Raw genomic sequence first — 19,658 nt, 5'->3', positions numbered from 1 at the left:
ATTTTCAATTTAGTTGAAATCACAGGGAATTACAGTGTAGATTTTCAAACTAAAGGGATTTAAATTAAATATTTAGCAAACCACAAGAAGTTTTTTGGTATTTTACCCATATTTATATATTTTTTGTGATGTCTTTAATTAGCCACAGAGTAGATCATCTCATGAGAGCTGCTAAGGTATATTGTCTAATCTTTATTAAACCATATATATAGAGACATACACACACACCCACATATGTATAATTCTTTCTCTTATTGCCAGCTACCAAAAAAATTTTCTACATTTTCTCCACTTAACAAATATAAAAGAGCAAAATGGTGAATAAAAGAGCAAAAAAAATTTTCCACTTTTTTTTTTAATAAAAGTGGTATTCAAAATCAAGATAGTTGGAATCTTTAAATGGTGAATTCCAAATCGACTTGTGTTCAAGGATAGGTTAGAATAAAATGCTAAGAAATAACTAGTGGAGCTATTCTACAAATGGGGTAACAAACTCGTGTTTAAGGTTAGAAAATATGTATTTATTAAATCATGTTTTCATGCTCAGAAGAAAAAAGTTGGGCCTACTGTAAATGTTCAAAAACTATAATCTTCTTAAATTGCATATTTTTTTATGAAGAAAGTTTATCCTTTTGCCAAAAACAATGTTTACATGGAGATCCCTTTATATCTTTTTATTTTTTGGCAAAACGGAAGTACCCTCTAACCATTCTAACTCAAAAAACAACCAGGCAGCTTATGATACAGATTGCCAAAAAAAAAAAAAAATTCATCAACCAAGTAACAGAAAGAATCATCAAATAAGTAAGAATTATAAATCCAAAGAACCTAGAAAATAGAAAAGAAAAATTTTAAGCTCAAGAAATTGTTAGATATTGTTATATATCTAAGTCATTATCTTAGTGAAAATTCAAAGAGATTCTTCCATACTCCTCATACTCACCACATAAAGTGCTACCTCCTATACAAATTATCATAACCAAAATCATCAAAATCTCCCAAAAAAAAAACAAAGAGATAGACCACCAAAAAAAGGGAAGAAAGAAAGAAAAATAACAAATATGTATATTTACTCTTGCAAGTTGATGTTGGTCAATATTGAGAGCTCGAGGCTTATTTTCAATAGATGATGTCCTGTCCAAAGAAACTATTGTTGCTCCCTCCATACATGAACACTTTTAATCTACTGATCAAACAATCATTTGCATTGCAACAAAAAAGAATAGGTTCCAATATGAAATCTTGATTAGGAGAAATGGTAATATATATAAACCGAAGTCATGATGGGGCTAGAGTTGAATAAAAATTATGTGTCATGCATCCAGACCTATTAATGTAAAATAAAAAGCCATTGAATATACAAAAAAGATTAATTCAACTTTATGTTGGTTTGAAAATATTTTTAAATATGTTTGAATGCTCATTCAAGTCTAGCAAACAAAATAAAATGATAAACCCATTTTATAATTGTCTTTCTTCTATCAACTGTTAAATGCGAAGTACTAGCAAACAGAAATTGTCAAAAAAAAAAGGAAATTGTCAAATTGCTTATCTTAGAGAAGTAACGTGACTATAAGCAAGACTATGCCTTTTAGTTCTACCTTTTAGGCATTACTTACTGATTAATGCTACATTAAGAATGTTAGATAACCATACCTTTCAGTTCTACCTAATTTTAGGCATTACTTACTGATTAATGCTACCTTAAGAATGTTAGATAACCTGATTTCAAGGTCATGTTTATCTGTGCAATTAGGAAAAACACATACTCACACACATGACTACTATATCTAACAAAGAAAAAAACACACACAAACATAACAGCAAAATAACGAGTCTCAGCTACCGACACATGGCATCAAGGTTGAAAAACTAGTATTCTAAAGCATAAAAATTGAATGATTCAGCAAATTAGTAAAATTCACTAACAAATACAAAAAGAAAAGAACAAAAACTTCAACCTTTTTGTATGGAAATCCTAACTAAAATTTACAAATCATACCCGCAATAAAAAATGAAATGTGCTTATCGGATGCTTCAATTATTAGAGTCATCATGCACAAAAAATAAAAAATAGGTCTAAATCTAGGGCCAAACCTAGATCTAAATATATAACCAGACCTTACTCATACTATTAAAATTGTTAAATTTTGTTCAAGCATACAAAAGAAACATAATATTTTTACCCAGACCTATTAATGTAAAATAAAAAGCCATTGAATATACAAAAAAGATTAATTCAACTTTATGTTGGTTTGAAAATATTTTTAAATATGTTTGAATGCTGATTCAAGTCTAGCAAACAAAAGAAAATGATAAACCCATTTTATAATTGTCTTTCTTCTATCAACTGTTAAATGCGAAGTACTAGCAAACAGAAATTGTCAAAAAAAAAATGGAAATTGTTAAATTGCTGTTTATTTGAGGTACGATGTTATAGAAGCTAAAGAAAGGAGCTTTATCGAAGATTTCATATTTTTATCAAATTATGTTGCAATTTTCAGCTTTGGTGTGTAATCTATTTAGCTTGATTTAGAACTTATATATGTGCAATTTTGATGAAAAGGAAACATTTTAGGGAGGACTTCATGTTAACTCAAGTAATGCTCTAAATTTCTAGATTTGATGCATAAGGTATATAGTTTAGTTTAGAGTTTCTATAAGTGACCTTTTGATGTATTTCTTTGCTAAGAACATGAACTAAATACCTCTTGACATGTTAGCTATTATTTATTGTGTTTTCACCATGCAGATAAGGTTGAAATCTGAAGTTAGAGAAAGGAATTTAAGGACAAGTTGCTGGAAATTCTTGTTTGAGTTGGAAGTTTGGGATGGTTTTGACATATTTTGCTCAAGATACTTGCTAATATTTTGATCTTCACATGTATGTTGATTTGGAGTTTTTCACAAGTATGTTGATTTGTAGCTTTTCACAAAGAGTTTTGGTGAAGTAAATCTAGTTCTTTAGATTGTTTAGATACTGGATTTTTGCCATGAATCTAAGTAAGAAAAGTTAGGATTTTGGAGAAAAAGTTATTAAGTCCTTGCTGAAAATTTTGCTACGGTTAGCTGAGAGGGCGAGAGAGAATTTCATCTTTATTGCTAGAATTTATGTGGTGATTTTGACATATTTTGGCTCAAGGCACTTGACAAGAATTTGGTCTTCACACCTATGTTGGATTTGAGCTAAAACAAAGAAGTTTACGAGGAAAAAAATGATTTGCTCCAAAACATTTTATTTCTCAAAATTTCCAACTTTGAACCTCAAGAACCTTGCCTCGTTTTCTTCAAAATTCGTGACTAAAATTGACCTAGTTTTACTCCATAGTTTGCTTGAGACATTGACCTATCATGTATGTAGTTTTTCACTTGATTTGAACAAGAAAACCTTGTGAATTTTGAAGGAAAATACAAGTTATGTTTGTTGGAAATTTGACAGCTTGAGTAGTGGTTTAAGAACTCAGGTTTAGTTGCTTTTGACCTTGGGTCTTGAAGAAATTTTGACACCTTATTACTTTTCACATGCTCTACTATATATGATCGCAGGGTTCAAGAGTGGCCTAGGGGGCGAACCTGTGATTGAAGTGTAAAAATTGTGATAAGTCGGTGAGTGTTCCAACTGCATGTTAGGATCAAGTGATTTACTTGATTGATTCTTCATGTGACTTGTTGATCGAAATGTGATTTGTTGTCTGAAATTGCTAGATATCTTGACTTGTTATTGCAAAGGCAAGTGTGTACTTTATCGCACTTGACCTGCTAAACTTGCTTGACTTGATATTGAATAGGCAAGTGTGTATCTTATCGCACTCGACCTAACTTGACTGAGCTCTTGTTATCCTATTTACAAGTGAACTAATATACATGTGCATGACTTGAAAGTCAGTTGGAGATGTTATTTCATCGACTATACTTGTTCTTGGAATCCCAAATCCTATCGGCTAGTTAGTTAAATCGAGTCAGTAAGGGCTTGGTCAAGGTGATTGACGAACCACGGGTCTTGTTACTTGTTTAATCCACTGGATGCATCATCTGGGATTGGTATACTCGAGTATTACTACCCACTTTTTTGGCATTTGGGCCCAGTAAAGAGGGTTGATCGAGGGAAAGGAAATTTGTGTAATGCAATGATCTATGGAATTTGTTTATTCCTACATTTCAAACATTGATGGAGTGTCAACGAACTCGAAAAATGTTGCTGCTGAACTGGCTTGCAAAAGCCAACTGTATTCTTTGAGTTGCAAGTGAAATACTGAACGGAATTAAGTGCTATGCCTGGAATCTGGCAGGAGCGACCATATCAGTTGTATCAACGTTTAAATCTTGAATGCTCTGCTTGGAATCTGGCAAGAGCCACCGTATCAGTTGTATCAATATTTGAATCCTGAGTGCTCTACCTAGAATCTGGCGAGAACCACCGTATCAGTATCCGTATCCTTTTCTTCTGTGCTAAATTGTTTATTTGAAATTGTGAACTATTACTGCTTTCGTTTGTAACTATTAACTTTTTTCGCTTTAAGATTTGATATATGTGATTGTCATCTTGCCAATTTGACTGCATGTTTTCTTGGAACCTCACTGGATTTTTAGTTCATCCCATTATTTGTTTTCCTTAACAGGGATTGGAATCATGGATCTGAAAAATAGTGAGTTCGAGAGTTGCAATTTTCGCTTTAAGTAATTGCCATCCTAGTTGTACTTAGCAAATTCATTGAACAATTTGTATGTCAATCCATTTAGTTATACATATAAGTATGGATGTTTTAAAAAGTTGGATGATTTGTAATGTTTGATTAAGAAATTTCGTACTTAATTTGGCGTTAATGTTATCTCTCAAGTTAATGTTAGTGAGTGAGTCCTGGCGAGAGTTGGACAGGCAGTCCGCTAAACCTTAGGGTATGCTCTAAGGGGGAGTGGGGTCATCACAAAAGCACTTGTTACGTTAGTGCAGCCTCCCGAGTCAATCATCATGCTACACACTTTGTCTTTAAGTGACAACGAGTGTCGACATTTTCCCATTGGAGCTCGTCTTTACTAATTTGTGTAGTAAGTGCTCTTCATGCAATCAAACTAACCTTGTCATTTGTAGGGTGGCACTTGGTTCAAGTTTAGGAATTGTAATTGGAATCACGTCCAATAATTCAGTATGGGATTTGATCAAGAGTATCATTACAATGACTAGTGTTTGGAATATATTTATAAGGTTTCAGAATCAACTTATTTTTCATTTTCTTTTCTTTATTTTTTTGTTTTTCCCTTTTTCCTGCTTCTTTCTTCCCAGCCCTTAAGTACTCATGCTTTACCAAATTCTTTTGAAGCACCACCTGACCATCACCAATCAACCTTGCAGTCTGTGTAACATGGGAGAGCGACTGACAAGAGATGAGAGAAAGGCTTACACAAAAAGAAAAAATAGACAGCAGAGAGAACTAAATAGAGAGGAGCAACTACCATAGAGTATTGGAGGAGAGAGGAAGAGAGTGAAGACAGAAGAAAAGAGAAGGTGATAGAGAGATTGACAAGAAAGGAGAGAGAACCAGATAGGGTGGGGCTGCTGCCATGGAGGGTTGGATGAAAGAGTGAAGAGAGATGAAAAAGAGAAAAGAATGATAATGAAATCTTGCTCTGGAAGATGGAATGAGAGGGAAAAAATGAAAAAGGAAATCTGATGGTAAGGTGCTGCCATGGAGGTTGGGCCGATGTGATAGAGTAATGAAAACGATAGGTTTTCTTTTCTTTTTTGAAGTCTTTGAGTCAAATTGAGTCAAATTTGGAAATCCACCAAAACCCCCAAATTTGTTAGGGATTGAGAATCCCCAAATTTTAATGATTCACTCCAAGATATTGAATCCAATACATGCAACCCAAACAGTAAGAATTGCAATTATTTCAATTAATAATTTCGATCCCCTTTTACCAAACTACACCTAGGTAATTCCTCTATCTCACTGGTTTCCTCGATAAGTGGTGGCATCCTCTCATATTCGGCTTCATCGTCCGTGAAAATTTCCCCATTTGATAGAACCATTACCGCTTTTTGATTCAGGCATTGGCTGGCTATATGCCCTCTCCCTTGACATGTAAAACACATAGTGTCATGATTACGGGACTGAGATGGATCATTCGCGGGTATTGAAGCTCCCTTCGATTCACTTCTTGGCATTTCTTGCTTTGGCCTTTGAGTGAGGAACTGGTTGTCCCCATCTCCTCCTTTATTGGCTGATTTCATGTGATTGGAGGTGAATAAGTAGGATGGAATCGTGTTTGACCCCTCCTCTTGAGCCTCCGCTCAATTTTGATTGCCTTCTCGACCATCTCGGCTATCTCTATATAGTGTTGCAATTCTAATTGGTCAGCAATCTCTGGCCTCAAACCATTTAGAAAATGAGCCATGGTTGCCTCTCTATCTTCCACAATGTCGCCTCTTAGTAAGGAGATTTCCATGTCCTTGTAGTAATCTTCGACACTTCGGCTGCCCTGCATCATGGTTTGGAGCTTATGGTACAAGTCTCTTTGGTACTTACTTGGAACAAAATGCCTGCTCATGATACGCTTCAATGCAGCCCACGTATTGATAGCCAGTTCTCCACATCTTCGCCGACTTGTCATCTTTTGGTCCCACCAAACTATGGTGTAGTCAGTGAACTCTACCACAACCAATTTCACTTTTTGTTCCTCAGAGTAGTCATTGCAATCAAAGACCAATTCAATTCTCCTTTCCCACTCAAGGTAAGCATCTGGATCGGATCTCCCTTTTCAAGGAAAAATTTTCATTTTAATGCCTTTTATAGTGTCCCCAACTAGTCTTGTATCCTTCGCAGTCTCTTAAGGTGCTCTTCCTCATCATTAGAGCTATCAGATTCTTCTACTCGACTTTTGCCGTGGAACGATTTGGAATTGCTAGGTGAACTTCATGTTTTGTAAAGTTCTTCATGAATTGGCTCCAAAGCTTGGTCTAGCATCTTCGTAAATTTAGCTTCTAGCATTTCAGTGAAAATCTTAATATCAAATGGTTGAAGATTTTCTTCACCACCATTAGACATTGTTATATGAAACCTACAAAAATTGGTTAGTAATAAAAGAAATAACCTCACACTCTCCCTTATGTGTTTCACTCACACTCGTGTATCACTCAAGTGTATGTAACACTCTCATATTCTCATCAATTAGTTCTCAAGGCACTTGATTGCTTCACTTGAAGAAATTAGAAATTGCTCAAGTGTTCCAACCGACTTGTAGTCAAGAATCACTCAAGGAGTGGTTAATGATAATTCGGTTCACTTGGACTGAGTGTTGAGCTCAAAAAGGACTAGATTTAATTCAAAGGACTCGTGACTGCTTGCTAGAATTTGGACAAAGATGGATGAACCTGAGCGGATTAATTTGGACAAGGAAAGACGAAACCTAGATCACTAGGAAAACTCAAGGAATCTGAAACTGTTTTGAAATTAATGTGGCTGGCTGTTTTGGAATGAAATCTCCTACCCTTTCCTACTCAAATCAGGTTTTTAACTTCCTCTTAGTCAAATCCAAGAGGTACTAGGAAAAGGCTTTCAAATTGGAAAGAAATTTCCTTTGATAAACCACAAGTGACTAACGAAATTGTTTTGGAAATCCAACTAGGGTTTGGTGTTTCATTTCTTGATTCATTTTTTTTGAATTTGAATCAAGAAGAAATCAAGAATCGAATTTCCAAGCCAAAGTTGTCCATATTTTTGTTTATTTCTGCAACCAACACTAGACCTTCAAGAATGTAAGAATTCAAGTTTGGTTGAATAATAACTCAAAATTCCTCAAGGTCTTTCAAGAACCCTTCGAAAAAAATTCAAGAAATTCCCAAAAACTTCAAGAACCTGTGTCGCAGCTTAATAAAATCAAGAAACACTTCAAGAACGGGTCCAAAAATCAATCAAGTGTTCCAAGAAATTCAAACAGCCACGGATTGACACTTGAACTGCCATGAAGTGACACTTGAACTGCCACGAATTCATGAGTAAGCAGGTTTTTTTTGCTGGAATAATATCACAACTAAATGACACAAATTAACACATAAACTGAATGGAAAAACACGATGAATTCAACAACCAGGAAACTCGGGCAATTTCAACAAGAAAAACCCTAATAAAACGCAAACCCTAAACCCGATGGACAAGAAACCCTAAATGACAATCACGATTCTGGTTTTTTTTTTTTTACAACACAAGAGCCAAATGTAGTAAACCCTAGAATTGCAAGACTCACATGGATGACTCAAGAACAAGACACGGCTAACTTGAACAAACAATTAACAAACAACAACAAATGATCAACAAGAGACAAAAGGGATATACATGATACCGTCAACTAACTCTGATACCAAGCTGATAACGAACCCACCAAGATGGCTAGAACTTTTATCCCACAAAGCCCCGAATTTAGACTCATATATCAAAGTTGAAGTGATGGAAAACTTTGACCCTTCTAACCCATGGAGTTATGAACATTGATATGATCGTAACCCATAACTCAATAGAATAGCGAAGCAAAGTGTTGAGTAAAGCAACGCCACAACCAAGGGTGTTTCTTGGTTGATCAATCGATTGAATACTCTCAAGACAGTCTCTCAAATATTCAAGCAAGCTCTCAAGGAAGCCAAGAGAACAAATTCTCACAATTTATTGCTGGAAAATTCTGAATTATGACACAAAGTGCATGAGACAGCTTATTTTAACATTTGTCGAACCCTAGTTCCTACTCCAACAAGGAAACAATGAAAACAAGTGAAATTCCTACCCAAACTAGGACACATTACCTCGGGCAAGACACTTAACAGAGCTGGCCGTTATTCTCTACTAATAAACAACTCGAACTATTAATGAAATGTTGGAAATAATAACTAAACAATGAAGACTAATCCATGGATCAAGCTTGTACTCGAACTACTCCTCTTGAACTCGAATGTTGTGACCAACCTTGAAGTCATTCTCTTCCACTTCCGAAACTTGAAATAGGGTATAAATGGTCTTGTCTTGATGTTCAAGTCCTTCAATCATCATAGGTTGACCTACTTGATCTTTCACCGCATGAACCAAGACTTGTAGAGACTCCCTTAACTTCTTAGCTCGTGATCTTGTTATTAGTCCGACTGGAACCTTCATGTGTGTATCACCCTCACCATGTCCAGTCATGATCACCATCTCATCACTTTCTCACATGTTTTGATTTTTTATATGATCGATATATGCATAAAAGTAATATTTTAAATTCAAATTTTGCATAGTTGTTATTCATCCAAAACTGACAGTGTATACAAGATATATATATATATATATCCCATTCTTGTTTCTTAGATTACTTAATTATTTTTTACCAAAAATCGATTCATGTCCTCTATTTGGATTTTTCATAATGTCATGTATTGGTTGATCTATTTAGTTCCCTAATTTTGACATTGTTCCAAACATGTCATATGATAATCATTCTCTTAACAAATACAATTTGCTAATCATATATACCAAAAATAATGTTTGGATTTGGTATAGGATTATAGATTGGTTAGTTTTATTTCGTTGCTAATTTTACTTAGTTCCAAACATGCTTACAATATGTAACCCTCCAATAATGTAATTAAATAAATGTAACAAAAATAACTATACATATCTAAAAGAAAAAATAATTTTTTTATTAGAGAAACTGTCAAGGTAAAATTGCATTGACTTGAGTCACTCACAAATTAATTTGGGGAAACAAATTATTGCAGTGATTTTCACTATGAGTTTGCTTTGAAATAGTGTTGTTCCTTAGACAAAAACATTCACATTATTTTGATAATTTTGTGTTCATCCACTCTTTGATGTGGGCTGAAGTTGCAGAAGAAATTGTAAATTGGAAAAAAAAAAAGTCTCAATTGACTCCATAGACCCATTTTTCTGCATTGCTTGTGTAGCTAACCAACTCTTCGGGCTTGAACCATAGGCTGATTTCATCCCTTACAGTCTTAGGGCCATCACTTCCATGAATAATATTCCTTCCAACCACAACAGCAAAGTCACCTCTGATGGTTCCAGGTTCTGATTTCTGTGGATTTGTAGCTCCAATAAGTTTCCAGTCGGATTTTATTACTTCTTCACCTTCCCAAACCATGGCAATGACAGGACCAGAGCTTAGGAAGCCACAGAGGCCATTAAAGAATGGTCTTTTCCTTGAGATCATGATAATGCTTTTGTGCAAATTCCTTTGAAGGAACCACAATTTTCATTGCCATGAGCTTAAAACCTTTGCATTCAAGCGGGATATAATTTTTGCAATCAATCCTCTCTGCACCCCATCAGTCTTGATGGTAACAAAAGTGCGTTCCAACTCTGCAGCATGTGCTTCTTGCTCTGTGAGCATGTAAGCTGCTGCAGGAAGGGCAAGGAGCCCTGAAATCGAACTTCTAGAAGCATTTCCTGGATCCACCTTGTCAGGCACGGCAAGAGTAGTTGCCCTTGCTCTCAATGAAACTACTGTTGTTCGCCCTTCGGAAAAGGCACGAGAGCTTTGCCTGCTGGAAGTAGAAAGAAGAGTCCTTGCAGCTCGTGTAGCATATCTGCAAATTTAAAATCTCATTTTCTTTCTTTTCCTTTTCTCAATTTATCTAATCAAAATTTATGAAAAAACCGGTTCGGGGTTTGAGGTGAAAAGGTCAGAAAGAGAGACCAACAATAATCGCAATGGATCTTCTGTCTCGCATCCTGTGCCACTTTCTATCCCACTTTTTATTATATTGCTATTTCTCTTATATAAACATCATGTTTTAGTTCTTTTTTATTTCCTTAATATCCAATAACTATTAACTTAGTAATACACAAAATTTAACAAACTCAAAAAATCAAAATGCATAAAAAATGAGATTTTTCATGAATTTTCTGCTGTATTTTTTAATTTTCTATTATATATTATTTTTTGGAACTTGTTGTATTTATTTTTTATTCAACTAATAGTTATTGAATGTTAAGAAAACAAAAAAGAAGTAAAACATGATGTTTATGTAAGAGAAATAGCAATATAATAAAGAGCAAATTATCCGATTGGCCACTAAACTTTTGCAATCGTCGAGTTTTGGTCACTCAACTATTAAAAGTCTGGTTTTGGCCACTCAAATATATAAAAGCGAGACGCGAGGCCATTCTGTTAGATTTAGCCGTTAACTTCATCGATGCGTCTGTTTGCACGATTTCCAATACAAAAAGCAGGGTCAATTTAGGAAGTTGAAAATAGACCTTCTTCTTCTTGTTGTAAAAAGCTAATAAAGATTACTTTACCAACTATTTATAAAATTAAAAAAAAAATTGTTTACAGAATAGGCCTGAAAAAATAGATGCAGCTACAAATATACCATTACACGAGTAACTCTAGCTCAGAGAAAAAAAAAACAACAGGAAAGAAAAGGAGAATTCAGCTAAAGAATAAGCACACAAACTCAATACTTGCGATGTTGAATGGGTATATTGGAAGCTTTCCAAATGGCAATTTTCTCAAAAGCTTCAATGGGAAGTACAAAATGTGCATTAGGGAAATTACAATGTCCTCCACCATCAGCTTCAAACCCATAATTCGGAGCACAAAAGTTAGTCGCAGTAACAATAATGGAAGTCCCAAGAATACACCATCTCATGTCCTGAACACGCCTAACTTGAAAGCAAGCTCCACAGATCTGACCCTTTTCAAACAGGACTTTACTGAGTGCAGCTGTGGCTTTCCCGTATCCCATTTTCTCCAGGTCCCCATAACCACAAGCCCCACCAACCGGGTCTCCCGGTTCCGCGACGGCGTAGTAGGTGGCTCTGGCGGATCTCCACTCTGTGTAGGAGGAGGGGGTGGAGGAAGAAGGGAAGTAGTGGTAGTGGGAGCGGACTAGCTGGGGTAGTGGGAGCGGACTAGCTGGGAGAGTAGCATTCATGCTACTCTCAGGTCCTAAATTGTCCCTGCCTTTTGTATTGGAAATCGCACGGACAGACACATCGATGAAGTTAACGGCTAAATCTAACAGAATGGCATCGCGTCTCGCTTTTATGCACTTTAGTGGCCAAAACCAGACTTTTAATAGTTGAGTGACCAAAACTCGACGATTGCAAATGTTTAATGGCCAACCGGATAATTTGCTCTATAATAAAAGTGGGATAGAGAAGTTGACTAAATAACAATCTTTGACCAACATAAACTAATTATCCAAGTTCATATTCCCCATAGAAATAATAATCATTACCATACTAAGCGAGAGTTCGGTTGCTACAGTGAAAATGGACCAGTTATCCGGTAATTTTCAACTTTGAGCGCATTTGGTATTGTTAGTTGGACAAGAAACTTTTTGGAGCAGTTGGTGTGCGTTTACTTTCCTTCTTCAGGTGTGTGCTTCCTTTTGCAAGTAAAATTCATAGATATCAGGCTGGCTTGTGGTCAACTGTCCGATTGTGCGAAATATATTACATTCAAATTAGGACCATCAAATTAAAATAACTCCTCTTACCAACAAAAAAAAATCAAATTAACTCCGCTCGGGAAGTTTATTGCATGGAAATTAAGACCGCTTCACAAATTAAGATCAGTGGTGAGTGGGCGATGTGTCAAGCAGTGTGTGGGAGCCGCATGGCCAAATGCTGCTTTGAAGATGACTTTCTCAGCAGATTGGTAGGCGAGAAAGCTTTATGCGAGTTTGAGCTTCTAAGCTATTTGCGAATTTCAGCTTCTAAAGATTTACGTCAGTTAGAGCTGCTGAAGATTTACGTGGCTTCTGTTTACTTACCATGTATGAATTTACATGTACCATTGATTAAATTCAGGTAGTATAACTGATAAGGTTCAGGTAGGGCATGAATTCTTTTTCTCCTTTCTTCAATTGTGAGACCACAGGCGGTTGATTGATTAGCGTCAGACAGAGTTTGAATCTTTTGTTTCTTGCTTCAATTCTGAGGCCAGCGGTTTGTTTTGTATTTATCAATTTGCTGGTCATAATTGAAGGTTGCATTCACGTGGTTTGCTTGTTTTGGTGTTGATGCATTTCTTTTAGAATTAAGGGCTGCATTTTTCTTGTTATATAGTTAAAGAGCTTAGTGGTTTGTGGTTAGTTATGATTGTGATAGATATTGATGAACGCTTAGTTTCGGTGATTTGTGAAGTGATTTTCTTGTTCAGCTCTTCATGTTTTCCTGTTCATAATTAAGATCTATATTTAACATAAGTAATTGAGGGTACTCGTTTCTGTTCAATTATGATTGTAATAAGAATTCATGAAACCTTAGGCCTGGTGCTTTTGTAAGGTGAACTCCTTACTCTACTTCTGCCTTGATCTTATTTTGTCTGCTGCACTGCTGTTTTCTTGCCACTTGTAGATTACCTACTGTTAAATCTGTTCATTTGTAATGAGATTTTGTGTGCGAGGTTCATAATAAACTATTGGTGTTAAATTTGTTGATCTGTCATTAGACAAGCAATTGGATTTTTTTCTGAATCAGAGGGCAAGCTTCTGTTCAGCAGAGGTAGTAGTGGATGCAGATGGGTTATAGTTAAACGCCTAATTGCCCCTTTTGCTTGGAGATTACTTGAGTTGTAACATAAAAGCTACTTTCCATAATCCTGGAGGAAACAGAAACACGTAAAAGTATGTTTGTAGCATCCATCAAGATGAATGTGTAGGTTTTGTTTCCAATAAAACAATTTTCCATCCCAGTGCTTTAAACGAGTAGGCCACTATTTCTGGAGGTCATTGTTCAGTGCTTGTATTCTTCTTATAGTTCCTTTGCTTTTCATTTCCTTAGGACTGAGTTCGTCATATTCTTCATTGTTTGCCGGTTTCTGTCCTTTTCCCTCTAGGAACTGTCTTAGGCTTTTAATTTTCAAGAATACTAATGATTGGGCTTGGGCATGTTCTAATTTGATATTCGTATTTTGAAAAGTTGATTTTAGAAAAGCTCAAAATCAGAATACCAAAAGCAGGCCTTTTTTAGCTTCTGATTTTGGATCTTTTAAGCTTTAAAAAAAATGTAAAAAGTTGATTGAAAAAGCAGTTCAGATTATTGCATTGTATCCTTGTGATATAGTTGGCAGAATCACAGCGCTTAGCATATATAAAGTTTCAGACCTTTTTGCTTCCTTCTCCTTATTGATTAGCTGCACTTTTTCCTTAAATACAAAAGAGCTCATTTCGCCAAACTTGTGGACTTCTAACAACCACCATTTGGTCCCTGTTCTTTCTCATTTTTGTTTCCGAGTGATAAAGAAAAAGTGCATCCAATATATTTGGCTTATATCTTTCCTTTTCTTGCTAAACACTTCAGTCCTATGCTATTTCTACTCCACTTTACCAAGCAGCCCTGGAAGGATCATTTGTGCAGCTTCATGGTTGTGCTATACCCGTAATCCAATAGGCATTGATACAACCCCTGAGCAATAGGAAATCATCGGTGATGTCATTCAGGATACAAACCATATTCCCTATTTTGATGTTACTTATCAATTAAATCTTTCTGGCTGCTTGAGATTTTGTTTGTTTTACTCTAAGCAGTTGTTCCATTTTTATTTTGCTTTGTGCCTGATAAAAAGTATGCTGAAACGATAGGGGTTCTTTAATTTGAATGAATAGAATTTATTACATTTAGATTTAATAAACAAACAGCAATGTAATGGTGGAAAAATAGCACTTCAATTAAGCCTTGTCTAGATTAACCTCCATCTATTTAGAATCAGGCTCAAATTTCGGCTATGATGGCAACGGGGCGGGGCAGACCCCTGTCTCACTGCCTACTAACTCCCCTGCCCCGCCCCGCTTCCCCAGCGGGGCGCCTACGAGGCTAATGAAAATTTCTTAGATAATTTTATTATAGTCAAATTTTAGCAAATAATCAAGTACTAAAATATCAACACAACATCAAGTTATTATCCATTATAATTTCATAATTGAAACTCATAAAAACAAGGGTTAATATCAGAAACCTCCCTTGAGGTTTCTTCTAATTACACCTAGCACCCCTCATGTTTCGAAATCACACTTAGCACCCCTGGAATGATAACTTTGGTATCATTGTCAACCCTTTATTATTTTTGTTCCACTTTTACCCTCCTTGTGAACTCTATTTATGTAACTCACATCCCTCCAACTTTGGTAACACTATAAAATCGTCCTTGAACAGTGTAACATGTTTTGAACATTTTGTAATTTTATGTAAACTTCTTGTACATATTTATAATAGATTGCGTTTCTGTTATTAAGTTTTATAAATAATTCACATAGAGTTACACATTGTTTAAAAAATGTTACATTGATCTGAACGGAGATTAAAAAAAATGTGACTATGGATTCTCATAATGGCAGCAATAGTTTCAATATGTGGTTGTAGTTGTAAATAAACTTGCTCTTCCATTTTTGTGAAAATGAGGTAGTATAAATAGCTTTTTGTGCATCCTAGTCGAATGGAGTTTGTAAGTTATTAATATTGCGATACCCTATTGTCAAGTAGAAATGGCTTGCTAATGCTATATACTCATGAATTCCCATCATCTTTAAACTACTTTTAGATTATGTTATTATTCACTTAGGAATTGCAATTTTGGCAATAACACTATGTCCATTGCCAAAAGTCAACATCACTGGAAACTCCATGGCTATTTAATATTAGGGAGTGAGATAGAAGCAGTTGTTAGATCAACCATCCCTAAATCATGTAACATTTTTTGAACATTTTGTAATTTTATATAAACTTTTTGTACATCGTTACAATAGAAGTGTGATAAGTTGTTAGTGTACAGATGGGTCCAATATGTAATAATTGTATTTGTGTTGATAAGTTTTACAAATAGTTCAATTAGAGTTACACTTTGTACAAAAAATATTACATAATTACAGAATAGTTTTACATAATTTAAGGAAAACCTCAAGGGAGGTTTCTGCTTTAGTTCATTATTACTGGGAATCATAATTATTAATTGAATGCATTTTGGCATGTGGCATGTTGTAAGTTATGAGTTATATATGGCCTGCATTTACAAAAATATATTGAACTGTTAAATAAATATGTGTTGGATCCTGACCCATGAGTTTTCTACACCAATATGTGATGTGCTTGATTACAACAAGAAAATTGACCAATTTAATTAATTAGGATTGGATTTGATCAATCTCCTTTGTAAGCTAATGAACGTTAAATTTAGTAAAACCCAAACGGTTCAAGTACAGGTAATTGATTGCTTTCTTTGTGTACGTGCACTAAATGATTGGATGTATATCATGTATTGTAGATTAATCTCAGAATGATGGTTAAAAAGTCATGAAATATGCAGAATGCTTATTAAGTTTCCATGGAAAGTATTAACAAGATGACGTTTCAGATGACCAATTTTTCTTTCGTGGTTAAATTTAACAAGATGACCAATTTTTCAGATGATGTTTTGCTGTAAGGGTTTGCAAGTGGTAGCTTATGGCTTGGAACTTTTAATTAGTTGCTCAGTCATGGAGCAAAAACTTAAGGGGTTTATGCTCTACTCTTCTGCAGATGTCGCAACAAGATATATCGACCTAAAAGCCCTTATATTTTGGAGACTAATTAATTATCTTCTCTGAAAATTGTCCTCCCTTCCATTGTTTGTTGTGATTGCTTTTTCAATATTTATATGGGTAAAATACCAAAAAACTCCCTATGATTTGATATATGTTCAATTTAACTTGCATGAATTCTTTTTCTCCTTTCTTCAATTGTGAGACCACAGGCGGTTGATTGATTAGCGTCAGACAGAGTTTGAATCTTTTGTTTCTTGCTTCAATTCTGAGGCCAGCGGTTTGTTTTGTATTTATCAATTTGCTGGTCATAATTGAAGGTTGCATTCACGTGGTTTGCTTGTTTTGGTGTTGATGCATTTCTTTTAGAATTAAGGGCTGCATTTTTCTTGTTATATAGTTAAAGAGCTTAGTGGTTTGTGGTTAGTTATGATTGTGATAGATATTGATGAACGCTTAGTTTCGGTGATTTGTGAAGTGATTTTCTTGTTCAGCTCTTCATGTTTTCCTGTTCATAATTAAGATCTATATTTAACATAAGTAATTGAGGGTACTCGTTTCTGTTCAATTATGATTGTAATAAGAATTCATGAAACCTTAGGCCTGGTGCTTTTGTAAGGTGAACTCCTTACTCTACTTCTGCCTTGATCTTATTTTGTCTGCTGCACTGCTGTTTTCTTGCCACTTGTAGATTACCTACTGTTAAATCTGTTCATTTGTAATGAGATTTTGTGTGCGAGGTTCATAATAAACTATTGGTGTTAAATTTGTTGATCTGTCATTAGACAAGCAATTGGATTTTTTTCTGAATCAGAGGGCAAGCTTCTGTTCAGCAGAGGTAGTAGTGGATGCAGATGGGTTATAGTTAAACGCCTAATTGCCCCTTTTGCTTGGAGATTACTTGAGTTGTAACATAAAAGCTACTTTCCATAATCCTGGAGGAAACAGAAACACGTAAAAGTATGTTTGTAGCATCCATCAAGATGAATGTGTAGGTTTTGTTTCCAATAAAACAATTTTCCATCCCAGTGCTTTAAACGAGTAGGCCACTATTTCTGGAGGTCATTGTTCAGTGCTTGTATTCTTCTTATAGTTCCTTTGCTTTTCATTTCCTTAGGACTGAGTTCGTCATATTCTTCATTGTTTGCCGGTTTCTGTCCTTTTCCCTCTAGGAACTGTCTTAGGCTTTTAATTTTCAAGAATACTAATGATTGGGCTTGGGCATGTTCTAATTTGATATTCGTATTTTGAAAAGTTGATTTTAGAAAAGCTCAAAATCAGAATACCAAAAGCAGGCCTTTTTTAGCTTCTGATTTTGGATCTTTTAAGCTTTAAAAAAAATGTAAAAAGTTGATTGAAAAAGCAGTTCAGATTATTGCATTGTATCCTTGTGATATAGTTGGCAGAATCACAGCGCTTAGCATATATAAAGTTTCAGACCTTTTTGCTTCCTTCTCCTTATTGATTAGCTGCACTTTTTCCTTAAATACAAAAGAGCTCATTTCGCCAAACTTGTGGACTTCTAACAACCACCATTTGGTCCCTGTTCTTTCTCATTTTTGTTTCCGAGTGATAAAGAAAAAGTGCATCCAATATATTTGGCTTATATCTTTCCTTTTCTTGCTAAACACTTCAGTCCTATGCTATTTCTACTCCACTTTACCAAGCAGCCCTGGAAGGATCATTTGTGCAGCTTCATGGTTGTGCTATACCCGTAATCCAATAGGCATTGATACAACCCCTGAGCAATAGGAAATCATCGGTGATGTCATTCAGGATACAAACCATATTCCCTATTTTGATGTTACTTATCAATTAAATCTTTCTGGCTGCTTGAGATTTTGTTTGTTTTACTCTAAGCAGTTGTTCCATTTTTATTTTGCTTTGTGCCTGATAAAAAGTATGCTGAAACGATAGGGGTTCTTTAATTTGAATGAATAGAATTTATTACATTTAGATTTAATAAACAAACAGCAATGTAATGGTGGAAAAATAGCACTTCAATTAAGCCTTGTCTAGATTAACCTCCATCTATTTAGAATCAGGCTCAAATTTCGGCTATGATGGCAACGGGGCGGGGCAGACCCCTGTCTCACTGCCTACTAACTCCCCTGCCCCGCCCCGCTTCCCCAGCGGGGCGCCTACGAGGCTAATGAAAATTTCTTAGATAATTTTATTATAGTCAAATTTTAGCAAATAATCAAGTACTAAAATATCAACACAACATCAAGTTATTATCCATTATAATTTCATAATTGAAACTCATAAAAACAAGGGTTAATATCAGAAACCTCCCTTGAGGTTTCTTCTAATTACACCTAGCACCCCTCATGTTTCGAAATCACACTTAGCACCCCTGGAATGATAACTTTGGTATCATTGTCAACCCTTTATTATTTTTGTTCCACTTTTACCCTCCTTGTGAACTCTATTTATGTAACTCACATCCCTCCAACTTTGGTAACACTATAAAATCGTCCTTGAACAGTGTAACATGTTTTGAACATTTTGTAATTTTATGTAAACTTCTTGTACATATTTATAATAGATTGCGTTTCTGTTATTAAGTTTTATAAATAATTCACATAGAGTTACACATTGTTTAAAAAATGTTACATTGATCTGAACGGAGATTAAAAAAAATGTGACTATGGATTCTCATAATGGCAGCAATAGTTTCAATATGTGGTTGTAGTTGTAAATAAACTTGCTCTTCCATTTTTGTGAAAATGAGGTAGTATAAATAGCTTTTTGTGCATCCTAGTCGAATGGAGTTTGTAAGTTATTAATATTGCGATACCCTATTGTCAAGTAGAAATGGCTTGCTAATGCTATATACTCATGAATTCCCATCATCTTTAAACTACTTTTAGATTATGTTATTATTCACTTAGGAATTGCAATTTTGGCAATAACACTATGTCCATTGCCAAAAGTCAACATCACTGGAAACTCCATGGCTATTTAATATTAGGGAGTGAGATAGAAGCAGTTGTTAGATCAACCATCCCTAAATCATGTAACATTTTTTGAACATTTTGTAATTTTATATAAACTTTTTGTACATCGTTACAATAGAAGTGTGATAAGTTGTTAGTGTACAGATGGGTCCAATATGTAATAATTGTATTTGTGTTGATAAGTTTTACAA

At 35.0% G+C, this 19,658-nt stretch overlaps 1 protein-coding gene and 1 pseudogene across 1 annotated transcript; both read right to left on the bottom strand.

The window, feature by feature from the left end:
* Positions 1–9,882: 9,882 nt before the first annotated feature.
* Positions 9,883–10,587, bottom strand: LOC140038687 (nucleoside diphosphate kinase 3-like; annotated as a pseudogene).
* An 853-nt stretch (positions 10,588–11,440) lies between these two features.
* On the bottom strand, positions 11,441–11,920 carry LOC140038436 (expansin-A13-like). The gene has a single exon (XM_072083792.1). It carries the CDS (start codon positions 11,918–11,920, stop codon positions 11,441–11,443), a length of 480 nt encoding a protein of 159 aa, XP_071939893.1.
* Between the last annotated feature and the right edge of the window lie 7,738 nt (positions 11,921–19,658).

This window comes from Coffea arabica, chromosome 3e, assembly GCF_036785885.1.
Source record: "Coffea arabica cultivar ET-39 chromosome 3e, Coffea Arabica ET-39 HiFi, whole genome shotgun sequence".
In the NCBI taxonomy this organism is placed as follows: Eukaryota; Viridiplantae; Streptophyta; class Magnoliopsida; order Gentianales; family Rubiaceae; genus Coffea; species Coffea arabica.
This window is presented reverse-complemented; position numbering and strand designations above follow the sequence as displayed.

Coding starts and splice junctions, on each gene's coding strand:
- LOC140038436 (XM_072083792.1), bottom strand. CDS start 11,920: ATGAATGCTACTCTCCCAGCTAGTCCGCTCCCACTACCCCAGCTAGTC.